The 14,207-nt window shown below is 34.0% G+C and overlaps 1 protein-coding gene and 1 pseudogene across 1 annotated transcript in view; both read left to right on the top strand.

The window, feature by feature from the left end:
* The first annotated feature begins 7,335 nt into the window (after nt 1-7,335).
* On the top strand, nt 7,336-8,384 carry LOC108693382 (annotated as a pseudogene).
* Nucleotides 8,385-10,450: 2,066 nt separating this feature from the next.
* LOC108693433 overlaps nt 10,451-14,207 on the top strand; it is a 19,162-nt gene continuing 15,405 nt past the window's right edge. Inside the window, exons 1-3 of the mRNA XM_018202375.1 lie at nt 10,451-10,792; nt 13,772-13,884; nt 13,962-14,087. Coding sequence (XP_018057864.1) covers nt 13,981-14,087 — 107 coding nt within the window. The 5' untranslated portion in view covers nt 10,451-10,792; nt 13,772-13,884; nt 13,962-13,980. The remainder of the gene's footprint in view (nt 10,793-13,771; nt 13,885-13,961; nt 14,088-14,207) is intronic.

Here is a 14,207-nt window from a genome sequence, read left to right on the forward strand (position 1 = left end):
TGAAGACAATGTGGATTAATTATATCATTTTTATTTTTTCCTTATTTTTCTTTCTTTCGTAACAGAAAGCGATGAAACATGTTAACAGGTAAAAAATAAATTTGATGAAAGAAGTTTCCTCCATTGATTGAGTGAATGCTAATATTATGTAATATTGACAGATAACATTGATGAGAGAGTCTTCTGAGGACTTTGATCATAAATCGCTCGATAAAAACCGGAGACGGATGAACCGAACGTTTGGTCGACGCCCATGGGACGATGGTTTAACGATCTGCCCCAAAACTGGTTCGACCAGTTGCATAATCGGAAGACCGGGAAGTCATGCCTTTCCGCGAAATGTCTGCGAGGTGCACAATAAGAGCTGACTGACTCGGACGTCACTCTCGTCCACTTTCACCGTCGGTTACGCGCGCGCGCGCACAGTTTTAGCCGGTGGTTTTAACTGCGACGCGACCACCGGCTATATCCGCGTACGACCGAAAAATCTGCGAGCAAGGAAGACAGAGAGAGAGAGAAAGAGAGAGAGAGAGAGAGAGAGAGAGAGAAAAGGTGTGCAATTTCGCCGACCGACCGGAATCGGATGTAATCGGTTTAATTGAGGCTTGGAAAAGGAGCCACGACGAGACGATCCGATGAAATCACCTGTTTCGAAATTGTGCGTGAAAGTGATCGAAAGCAGATCGACACCCCGGTTCCCTTCCGATTCCTTCTGCCGAGTACGCTGGCATTGATATAGGTGCATGTTTTGTAGATCGCAAAAAAAGAAACTAACATTTCGTTATTCACAAGTTGAGCAATTTGAATGCCGAAAGAATCGGTTACGACAGTTACGTCATATATATCGAGCGTATATAGAGAAAATTATATGAAATGGGTTCGCAAAATAGATAACACGAGATGGACCGAAGGGAATTGATTGCGTGTACTTACGGGCACGCAACGCATCGTCAGTCATTTCGAAACTATCGGTGAAAGTGATCAAGAAGAGATTAAGCGATAAATTTATATTAAGAGACACTGATAATATCTAACTCTCTAGTGTGTTAGCATATCAAATTAATTAGCATATAAAATACAATTCATTAATTCGGCTAAATTAGCTTTACTGAAGAACTTTCTTTTAAAGAATTAATTCGTTTTGATATCTTTTTATATGTAGCAAAAATTATTCAAAACGCAAAAATCATTTTGAAATATTTTTCTTTAATCTCGTATGCGATTTTTTTTTTAATAGAGACATAATACGAGTAAATCACAAATTATTAGTTACAAATTATTTTACAAGCTTTCTATATATTTAAACTACATATATATTATTATATAATATTATTTTAACAGCACATAATTTCGCAATAAATCTGTAGATACAAATATTTTGTTATGTATAAAAATCAAATCGTGACGTACAAAAAATCAGCAAATGAAATAATTTTAATATTGCGATTATCTTTTTGTCTGGCTGGTTCTACTCGAGGAAAAAATAATTGTATTGCAATTAATGGCAGAACAAATAGCGGAAGATAATGAAGGTTTTCTACCTTTTGAAAGGTGCGCTTTTGAGAAACAACAGACTGCATCAGGATCGTTATGGCGATCGTAAAGATCATCGTATTACGTCTGCGAAATGAACTTGAGGTCAACGATATCCCAGAATAATATCTGGCATTACTTGGCTGGTAATGAGGGTATAATTATGATTAGTGTTTCAGTGAAACAATGCCCAATGCTTATGCAATGCGAGACATAGAGCGGCACCAATGTCATTGTCTCGCGCGATTAGGTCGATGATTTATACAACGAATCATACCGGCTAAGCAGAAAGCATGGACCATTGTTCAATTATTGTTTTTCTTGGACCAAATAAGATTAAAATTTTACTCGGTAATTAATCTTTATAGAACAAAAAACCTATATAATGACACTATATAATGACACTAAAACAATATTATATTTTGAGGCAAAGAATATAATGAAATAATGACAATCAATTTTAATAAATCTCAAAGAAAAGCTGTAAGATTTTAAAAATAAATTCTTGTTCTCTAAAGGTTAATCTTGCACATTTATTTTAATAACCTTTTTAAGTTACAGTTTCACGAGAAATATAACATATGTTTGTGTTTTTTAATTAATTACATAAAAAAATTTGTTGTATAAAAATAATAAAATTTAAAATAAATGTAAGATAAATTTCATAACATATTGATCGTAATGAATTCCAGAACCAAATAAAGTAAATAATGTAACGTAACGTTATGTTATTTTTTGCAGTTTTGCAAGTTTTCTCTCTTCGCTGGATACGTTTTCTGTCCATTGACTTAAATAACCTTGTTACAAAGAAATTTCCACTTCTCGTTTTAATATAAAAAAAGACGGTTGAAAAAGAAGAAAGTATAATATATTCGACATTTATAAAATGGAAGACCGGATTGCGCGTTTCAAGTACGCGCTCATCAGAAACGCTTTCTCGAGAAATGTGATTTTATTTACTTAAGATTTATTACAGAAAAGTATGTAAGACAGTGTTTCGTAAGAATTACCAAGCCAAATCTCTTTTATAAGTGTTTGTCCGATATTTATTTTATCACTTGTCTTTAAACAAACCCGCTACAAAATCTTCTTTATGCGCATCTACATTAAATAATCTTGATCTTTTGATATTAATTAATTTTGTTATTCTTGTTTATTATGATATGAATATAAGAATATGCTATTCCCGAAAATGCACACTTATCCAACATGGCTGCTCTTTGACCAATCACAAATTTCAAATTATAAAAAGCAACAATTAGTGCGTTAGTTATGTGCGTTAAGATATTTCGATCTCTCTATGACTTTTGAGATGCATTAGAAAAGTTACCGAATGCGGATACTAAATTTTTGAAAATTCTAACAAAATTAATAATCGTCTTTTGTAATCACTTTCAATAATTTCTAGCCGCATCTCCGAGTCCGGCTGCCCATTCAATAGAAGAAACAAAGAAATCTATAATATCTAAATTAAAAGATTTAGACCCAGTTGCACTTTGATTTTACAAGTCACTTTGATTTTTAAGCGAGATCTAAAACTCTATCTGTCTCGTTTTAAAACCAAAAAGAGACAGAGACAGAAAGAGTTTTAAGTCTCGCTTAAATTAATCAAAGTAACGTTGATGCAATCGGGCTTTAATTTAATATCTGAAATATTAGAAACGTAGATATTTTAAATATATATATAATTGTTTTATATTTTTTATTCTAGTTTTGAAATAAGTATTTTATTAATCTGCTTCTATTATGCGTAATGGTATTCATATTTTTATTATAGTCTTACTTTATATTCTTATATCATGGTCTGTATTATAATCTCTATAAAATAATAATCAATTAATAATTCATAGATGCTAGAGATGAAATTATTCCTGGCACTTTGATTTTGCACAGAACATCTGAATTCATCGTTAACATAATATTCAATCATTGTGATTTATTATTTACAACGAAATTCGATGGCTTGTCACTGCGCCGCAGGAGACATCGATTTCGCGCTCTCTGAACTATTTCACCGTTCTCTATTATTCCTCGATACTGTTCTTCAGTATTAGAATGCTCGATGAACACGTAAAAATTTCCGCAACTCGGTCGCTTTCTATTTCCTGTTTCCAAATCTCGCAACGCACGACGCATGGTTTGAACGTTTCACCCGATCACACAACATTAAACTACGCGACATTTTAGCGTAATCATTATGCAATTTCAGTTGTTCCACGCCATTCTACCTTCGATTGATTTGCAATCGAAATCTCACAGAGGCAGTTCCCGATGCGGATGCAGAATTGCATAAATCCGACGATGCTGTCTAAGTCTTTCTCTCTCTCTCTCTCTCTCTCTCTCTCTCTCTCTCTCTCTCTCTCTCTCTTTCTTTTTCTTTTCCTTTTCTTTTCTCTCCTTTTCTTTCCCCGAATAACAATTCCACATCTCGCGATTGTGTATTATCCGTAAAATCAATTATCGATATCCATTTCTCCAAAGTATATATCTGCGAGCGTCGTCAACGATTACGAGATTTTCCCAATGCAATTATCCTTGAGCAATCATTGGTTGCGATAAACGTCGTATCGTCATTGGCACACGATCAGCGCAAAATTAGTGCGAAAAGTCTAAGGCGTATCTTAAAGGACGAAAAATCGACGAAAAAATGAATAGATGTTATTTACGACGGCCGCTCCTTGCGATGGCGGCGTATTTATCCACTTTAGATGCAAGGGCGAAGAGAAGTTTGAATCGATCTAAATGCCACGGGCGAGTCCGTAGTTCTCGACGTTTTCCTTTCCTCGATTGTCTCGATACTAAATTACCGTATTTAATTATGATATCGTGAAGAGATTTGACAATCTCATTCGCCGATAATAAAGCAGTCAATAAAATAAATTCTGGTCGATACACGTAATTATTCTCGCTCTCATTTTCGCTCTCATCTCAGCACGATAATTTAAAAAATTGTCAATGCTAAATATGTTTCAGTTTTCTGCAGCTAGTTTTTTAGCTAGTTTAATTTAATTAAGCTCTAGGAAAGCTATACTATTGTAGTAGCCATATTACAATAGTAGTAAAAAACAATATCATATTTTGAGACAAGGATTACAATGAAAAAAAAAACGAATTACAAATTTTCAAGAAAAAATTGTAAAATTTAAAAAATAAAGCTCTGAGCTTTAAAAGTCAAATAAAAAATTAGTGAGGATTTAGATTTATTTGTAAGATCTGTAATACAGTGTCGATTTTTGTAGATATAATTGATTTCGAATATACAAAAAAATATTAATAATCCATACTGTCGTTACATCACCGCTTCGATATATTTCTTATAAAATTGAAAATATATTTCATACATTGATGTCCGGAACCTCCGTGTATTATTAAGTAAAATTACTATGCGTAATTTCACATAAAATTGCGAAATAAACTAATCAGCATGCCACCGCGCCGGTGCGACATCCAGTTGGCTATACAATTATTAAAGCATTCGTATTAATTAGCTCGGTTATACCGTGATAAATAAACGGGAACTTGGTCACGGATTTTATACGAAAAATAAGTATCGCTTAGGGAAACATTTGGTGCGCGATATATATTTATACGTTCCCATTGCCGGAAATAATAAGAATACTTGTTAAATATCTTGACGAACAACTTAAATCGAAAATGCAATTTAATGAAACTCACAAATCAATAATTACTTTTACCATATAAAACAAGCAAGTAAAAACATTACATAAAAAGTTTTAACCAATGAGGAAATGCATCATTTCTATATTACTTAAAGAAGAACGATTACGATCAAATGGGTTACGAGCAAATGCAATTATTCAATAAAAAATATTTCTTCCATAAGCCGCGCGATCTTATAAAACATATAATAAATGTACGATTAACGGGGATGGCTGCCTATAAATAGTACAAATCGATTTCCTACAGTATCGTTTGCTTACGTAACTTTTGCCGACAGTTCATTTGCGCACAAAAATTATTGTCTACAGCTCGAATGCCTACATGCACTTCTAGCACAAATAAAAATGTATTTTAAAAATGTATTTTAAAAATGAGTTACATTTGGCTCATTCCGGGTGTGTCTATGCGTGTCTAGATATGACCCGGATACGAGTTTAACACACCCGCGAACTCGAGTCCCCGTAACCCCTACATTGCATACAACATCCTGGTTCCTTACCTCGTAAGGAGACCCTGGGATTTCGCAGCAGAGATCGGGCGTCCAAGACTGCATCTAAATTCTTGGGCGACAAGCTGTAGACCATAGATTACAGCTTCTGCGTTTGGGGCTGCCAGTGGGCTGTTGCATCCTGTGTTACGCTGACGATGCCAGGATCTGGAGAGGCGGCGAGCAGTCTCTGCTTCTGCCCCTTCGGGATCTGATAGCTAAGGCATGTGTATATAGTTAATGGAAATAGTTAGGTTGGTTCCAATTTTAGGATAAGGTTAGGCTCATTATTGTTCTTTTATGACTGTACATCGGACTTGTAAGGTGGGAGCTAATATTCCGTGACATGGATGCATTCTGATGAAATGCCGGATAGGCAGTTTCAGGGTGCATCCAACTGGTCGTGCGATTATAAAAGGAGTTTTTTTAATAGGTAGGCGCGATGATGCTGTCCCTTCCTATGATAGAGTCGCGGACTCTTCGAATCCCGCACATGCCAGGGGACCAGCCCCTAGGCATCTTTTCATCACCTGATTAGATTTCCCTTCGGAAGCACCTCGGATGATGGAGGTTTATAAAGATTTTTTCTCCTCCTTTGCAAACAAAAAAAATATTGAACCAATTTCTTCCCAATATTGGAAAAACGATGTATAGCCAATATTGAAAAGTAGTTGTCCAATATTGTCCCAATATTGATTCAACAATATTGTGCTAACAAAATTTTCCGCACATCATGTAGAAATCGCACAAATCGCCACACTTATGTATCCTCATACGAGACTCATATTGCGTGAGGTCTCACGCGTGAGGCTCATGCTAGCGGCTTATCATAGACATTTATGTCATACACGGGACGAAAGGGGGGACAAGAAGGAGTTAATATTGTAATAATAAAAATAATAACGACACATTTGTGTTTTTTATAATACTATATTTTGGATGATGCCCACTCATAGGTAACAATGATATTGGGTTGTCCGGAAAGTCGTGCCGATTTTGAAGGAAAATTAAAGATTTAAATTTTTAATTTCATTTATTAAATTTAAATCTTTTGCGGCACTTTCCAGACAACTCAATAGTTAGTCAATCGATCTCCATGCAATACATTTAGACAATTGTGATTTTGTCTTTTAAAATTTTATTTTTATTTGTGCGCTTGTAGCAATCTATAGGTTATAATACTTGTTATTATACTACTAAGCAAGAATATATGTAGGCAAATCTAACTTGATTTCTAAAATTTTTATTTCTGCACAAGAGTGCACGTAGATAATTGAACTGTAAGCAATAATTTTTATATGCAAACGAACTGTCAGCAAAAGTGATGTAGACAAACGAGATATTGTAGGAAATTTATTTGTAGGGATCTCCCTAATTAATGCTATATATTATCTCGCGAATTTTTGTCAAGATTCAAAGTTAGCAGTAAAATAATTTCTGTAGAATTTGTACGAGGGTAAATCAATAAATTCTTAGAAAATCTGTCAGAGAGCACTCGCAGTGTCATGTCACATTACTTTTTAACAAGTAGCATCTCTCAGCTGATTACTGTCAAATTTTGAGCGGAATTCATCGTGTGGTTTCATTTCTGTAGACAATTAAAGCAAACAACCTTTGTATTTTTTTGGAAAAAAAACGAGTTTCGTGTAGTGATCAAACATCTACATATGAAAAATTTAACACCGAAAGAAATCAAAGAAATCAAACCGAGGTGGATAATGTAACACATCTGCATCAGCGTTTGCGACTATATATAATTGAATGGTGAATAAATTTAAACGTAGTTGTACATCCACATGTGATGCATCTCGTTCGGGACGTCCAATTGAGGCTGCTACGCCTCAGAATCATCGATAAAGTCTACGATATTGTTTTGACTAATCGACGAGTGAAAGTGCTTGTTGAGGCCACAGGCATATCACATGGCACAGTGATTTCAATTTTGCACGAACAATTGGGTGTGAAAAAGCTATCGGCAAGATGGGTGCCGCGTTTGCTCACTGTGGACCATAAGCGCGATCGTATGGCGATTTCAAAACAATGTTTGAAGATGTTTCAACGTAATCCAGATGAATTTCTGTGTCGATTCATACTATGAACGAAACATGAATCCATTACTTCACACCCGAGACGAAGGAACAATCAAAACAATGGATTTCACCGGGTGAACCAGCTCCGAAAAAAGCGAAGACCGTAAAGTCGGCCGGAAAGGTGATGACTACAGGTTTTTGGGATGCACGCGGTATAATTCATATCGATTACCTTCTGTCGAAGCAAACGATCAATGGCGATTACTACGCAGCCTTATTGGATCGTTTCAACAACATTTTAAAGAAAAAAACGTTCCCATTTAGCGAAGAAGAAAGTGCTCTTCCATTAAGACAATGCACATCAATTCACACGTGCTCGGTAGTACCGATAGCCAAATTCAATGAATCCCGCTACGAATTGCTTCCCCCTCCAGCATATTCGCCAGATTTAGCCCCTTGCGATTGTTTCCTGTTTCCAAACCTGAAGAAATGGTTCGGATGAAAGAAAACCATTTACTATCAGAGAATAGCTCATCCAAAACAGAGGCTTATTTTGAAGGGTTGGACAAATCATATTATTCGGACGGTTTGAAAAAGTTGAAGAATCGTTGGATCAAGTGTAAGAGCTGAAAAGAGACTATGTTGAGAAATAAAAATGAATCGATTAAAAAAAATGTGTTTTACTATGTTTTTCTAAAAACTTATTGACTTGCCCTCGTATTATTTTATTTTAATATTAAATTAAATCAATAAATTATGAATAAAATATATGCTCATTATATTAATTGTAAATTTACATTTATTAATATTATGTTGATATTTAATTTGCGTAGACACATATATATACAAGAATGGATATTTCTTGAAAATTTTCACTTCGTTTAATAAATAATAAGTAATTTTTTAATTTTTATTGACATTATTAAATAAGAAGACATTATTAAATAAGAATTGTATTTCCTCACGTTTTTTGCACGTAGATTAATCCCTGAAATCGTGCAGATAAACAACACGTAGTTCAAGCACAGATCTACTCGCACGCGGCTATTGAGTCTTGCAATTACGAAATGTTTGTTTAGCTAATTGCAATTGCACGATAGAGTGCACATAGGATCTGCATCATCGAGAGTGGCATACGCGAACTGACATTTGAAAATACAGAATGACTAGAAAACTAGTAAAAAAAAACTGTTATTGACTTCAATGTAACGTATCTTATTTGCAGGTAAAGCAGTAATATTTTAACATAATTCTTGGATAAAAAAATATTTAATTAATTATTGTTTGTTAACGTCATTTAAAAACATATCACTTAAAAACTGTACAAAGTCTCAACGATTAATAATTCTTTTAAATAGAATCTAGCATTTGGAAATGCAGAAAAATTAGCAAAAAATATTGCAATAAACATATTCCGTTTCTAGATAAAAAAATAATAAATTATTAAGATAATTCTTAATAAATAAATATAAAAAGCTTCATAATGAATATTCATTTATGTATATATATTTTTTTTTAATAGAATCTAATGTTTCGAGAAATAGAATTTAATTAAATAGAATTTAATGTTGATAATACTTGTAAATATGATTGTTTTAAATTACAAAAAGTTATAGTCTTATTTCAACAATGATTAATTTCAATAAAATACACAGGCGACATTAACCGCAGGAGGCGTTCCTTCGTAATTACTAATTACTCTATTTAGTAGGATGTTGTGAAGCTTTATGGAATTAAGCGGTCGATGCTTCGAGTGACGATTCAGCTGTAGTCCGATCTATTGCGTGCTGCGAACAAGAGGGAATGCGGTGAATTGCTCGCCCAATCATCTCATTACACGAGTCTGCCCGCGCGATCTCTACTGTTCCTACAGATAATTCTAAACTCCGGCTCTTTCGCCTATCTATTTCAATTCTTTGTTAACGTGAGAGCCGCATCTACATCCGACACATCAGGCTACGAGCGAAAATAAACTGATAGAACTACCGGATGCAAGAGGATCATATACATGATTAATTTATTAATAATGCAAACGGATACACAACGTAATATAATAGTACAACAGACAAGATAACGTAAGATAATGCGAGTTAAAAAAGCCAGTTTATATATTAAATTACGTTATGAAATAGTATTAGTTCTCATATTTTGCGCTTGTCGCCTGATCGATCTACCATTTCCGTCATGCAATCAAGCATGATTGAAAAAATACAAACATCAGATTGAAAATGATTTTTTTTCTGTTAATATACGATGTAATAAGGGAAACCAATCTCTGTTTCAACCACAGTCTTACGCCATTTATTTGTTTCATCGCTTCTCGATTCGCATGCATTTCTTTTTTGCTTTCGAACTCGCAAATTTTTTTTCAACTATTTAATTCTTTATACGCAGTAATTCATGTTCACCATTCTTGTCATGCTTGCTGGTGACTCGCAATGACTCTTCGCTGGTCGCAATGTCAATGTCTCCGCAGGATATCCGCGTCGCTTTGCCAACAAAAGTACCAGCATAATGGCATCGGTCTCTCTTCTACTTCGTGAACGTGGGCATTGTACAACCATCCCTTTGGATGCGCCGTCTCCCCCGAACCTCTCCGCGTGATCGTCATCGTAGTCGTCATGTTCGTCGGAGTTGTCGGAGGGTCGGAGTTCATTGTGCCACAAGTGCATTCCGAGTACCGGCGACGCCAATTACTCGTTACGAGCCAGTTGCGAATCGCTCTGTGAAAGCGACAGTGACATTTCCCGGAGCGAGGGCTCGGTCCTCGCGAGAGATCGGTCCCGAGATCAGAAAAAAAACGCCGTAGGATTGTGAACATCTGCGAGATGATACTCACGTTCTCGCGAGATAAAGAGCAGCGACATGGTCCCGCGTTTCGCTTATTTCGACACGACGCCAGTTTGCGCGAGGCAGAAGCTTCTCATACAATAAGAAATTAATTTTAATTTTATTTTGAACGCGCGTGTTTTCAACGAGACTTGTGAGAAACGTGATGAATCAAGATTAGCGTGGAAGTGATACAGAAGTCACGTGGATTAAATCGAAGGTGTATACTGCAGTGAGTAAAATTTACAGTAAAAGATAGACAGAATAGATAGAGTTAGTTTCTCATGTTACGTGTGAATTAGTAAAATTGAATTTACATATAATGAATATTGCCAAAATTTTAATTAAAACATAAATTTTGGAACGAAAACTTTTGCAGGAAAATCTTGTAATTAACATTGAAATTGTATTAGCCTTAGTATTATTATTATTATTATTATATTTTATTATTGCTGCAATATATGTATAATAATTAGAAATCGTTTTATCAGAGAAAAGGCGATTCTTTTCACACATCATCGTGTGTACTAGCCCACATAATAAATACATTTAAATTGTACGCGATAATGTGACGCATATCCTTTTTCCTTTCCTCCAGCGAGACGATCAGACGATTGCAACGGACGTGTCATTTTATTTCTTCCTTTTCTCTCCTTTTTTCATAAACTGTCGGCGAGAAAAATTGTTTTTTTCATCTTAATTGGCACGGTGATAATTATAATTACATAATCGCTTGTAAAAGAACTCGGTGAAACGCATAATGTAAACTGAGATAACATCAACAACGAGGATAATTTGCATCTACATTTTCATTACTAGTTTTACAATCCTACACAAGACTCGCCGCGTTCTCGACAAAGGCGTTTCAATAATTGCAAATTATGTAATCGCTGTATTTACTGTCCGAGTTTCTTACACACTGCTTTGGGTGAATTTTTAAGCGGATACAGACTTGTTGCGTATTCATGTATCATCATTGCGTATTAATTCAATGATGCGATGCGGTGTGCCTTTGTATATTAAGCCCGATACATAAGACGCAGAATTAATTATAATATGGTTGTAGGACGCAGAATGCAGATCACAGATCGCAAGTGAAATTTATTTCAGATTGTAATAGATCGCAAAACGAAGGACGCGAAAGTTGAAGTTTACCCAACTTTCTGCGATCTGCGTTCTGCGTCCTACAACCATATTATAATTAATTCTGATTAATTTTATTACTGATAGGCTTTGTAACAGCAATTTTACTGACGCTTAAGGGGCTCCGCACAAAAGGAACAAAAAATAAGAATTTCGATCTATCAAAAACTGTGTATTCCACATACATGATTTCTGATAGGTTGAAATTCTTATTCTCTGTTCCCTGTTTCCTTTTATTATGCGGAGCCCCTAATTGCAAGCTATTTGCAAGCTACTATCTATTGTATTTATGTTTATGTTAACTATAGTCTATTGTATCACTTTATATCTATTACTCTGTTAACATGTAGTCTTTTTCATATAGCTTTGCAATAAACTAAATTAAATTAAATTAAATTAAATTAAAATATGTTAGGTTAGTTTCTAGTTTTACATCCTGTAACCTGCATCTTATATAGATCAGGTTTTATACTATCAAAATTTTGATTCACAATATCTACACTGAAACGCGGTGATGATACAATACACAATAAATCCTGTATCCGTCTTTACATACCTTAATTATTTACACAAGATAGGATGTTCGAAGCGATTTTTGTATAGAAAAAAAGTTGATGATCTCTGATTTAATATTAAAAAACAAATATCCTTGAAGTTTATAATTTAATTGCGCTGGTTTAAGTTATTTTCGTGAGAATTACGTCATTAACTTGTTGCGGAATCTTAGTTTAATAATCTCGATAAATAAATACATGAATATCATAAAATACAAAGCTATAAAACATCAAAAAATACAAATGTCGTGACCAGTTAATCCTCAGAATTTATTAAACCTAAAGAAATTTATTGTTCTTTCATATTATAATTATACACGACACATCCAAAATGAAATCATCTTTTATCAAAGTTAATAAATAAGTAAATAAAAATAAATTTTAAAGAAATTCAAAAACGAAGAGCTTTGATTAATTTTTTATGGATTATAATAATAATTTAATTGCGCATTGCATCTGTATTTTAATTAATTATCAACTTTTATGGTATATAACAATATGTAAAGATTACAAACTGTGTATTTCAAAAAACTTTCTTTCGAAACATTCTAGACTGTCGTAATAGTTCTAAATATAAGAAACAAAATTCTCACGGATAGAACAGCTGGTCGACGCGTTTGAATGAACATCTCAATTTCTTGTCTACTCCACGTGAAGCTAACGAATAGAAAAACCTTATAGCCTATGTGGCACATGTGAAATTTCATGCGACCTTCGTTGACATCATCAGTATTAGTTAATCGCATTATGCCGTGGCTGTTTTTCTAATCAACCGAAATTCTTACTTCTTTTGCATTATTTTCATAATTCATCATTTAATACAAAAACAGCAACTAAAGAAACTTCTAAAATTACAGTTGAATAGTAAATGACGTTACGGAATTATTTGTACACCTTCAGTTATAAATATGTCAAATTAATAAATAACGAGACATTCTGCCGTGGCTTCATCAGATTAAGCCCCAGAATAATTCAATATGTAGAATTAATTAATATACAGAATCGGTACGCAGAATTATCGCGGCATTTGTTATCGCAAAATAGGTTTATCGTCTTTTCTTGTGCAAATATTGATTTCGGCTACGTAATATTTTATTCTGTTAGGCAATATTCTGCATTATTTTCGCGACACTTTGACATTCACAATTGACGCATATTCAATATTCAATGTCGCACTTGTACCGTACCACGATTAGGGTCAGTTAATACTTCCTCCTAAATACCTTTTCGGAGGGGACGTTTCTATCATGCACGCATTACGACAACTATTTCCGACCACATCCTGTACGAATGTCAGAACAGTGTCATAATATTACGACTGAAGACTTAATAGAATTTTTCTTATTCAAAAATTATTACAATTTACAATCATTCAAATTATTATATTACACGACATTGAAATTTGGTCACTGAAATTCATTTATTATGAGTCTGAATTTTATTTAAATTATTGAAATACGAGATACTTTCTATTCGATAATAATTTTTTCTTTCGACTGATGGTACATGAAAAGATGAGAAGATCACTTTTACTTGGACAACGCCAACAATCACCGGGATTTCTTCAATGTGGGTTTTTTTAAAGAAATCGTATTTGAGGCTCAAAAATACTTCTGTCTTTTTCGCAGTAAGTATGATACACAAGTTGTTCCTTAATGTTTATACTGTCTGTATATAAAAAATCTAATCGAGAGGCTCTTTTAGATTTCGCAATTTTACTGAAATGAGTCTTTCGGAGATTTTGTGGATCTTTATCCTAATTGCGACGTTTGAAACAGTGTCCATCGCTAACTCATTGACCGGAGATCACGTTTGCTCAAGAATAGAGAAGTTAGTATTAAAACTCAAAAGATAATGTATAATTATTAGATAAAAATTCATTGTGTACGATCTGTAATTTGTGTCAAAATTAAGAAATAAAGTTCTGTTTCTTATTTTATATATATATAT

This window comes from Atta colombica, unplaced genomic scaffold (assembly GCF_001594045.1).
Source record: "Atta colombica isolate Treedump-2 unplaced genomic scaffold, Acol1.0 scaffold9, whole genome shotgun sequence".
Lineage (NCBI taxonomy): Eukaryota > Metazoa > Arthropoda > Insecta > Hymenoptera > Formicidae > Atta > Atta colombica.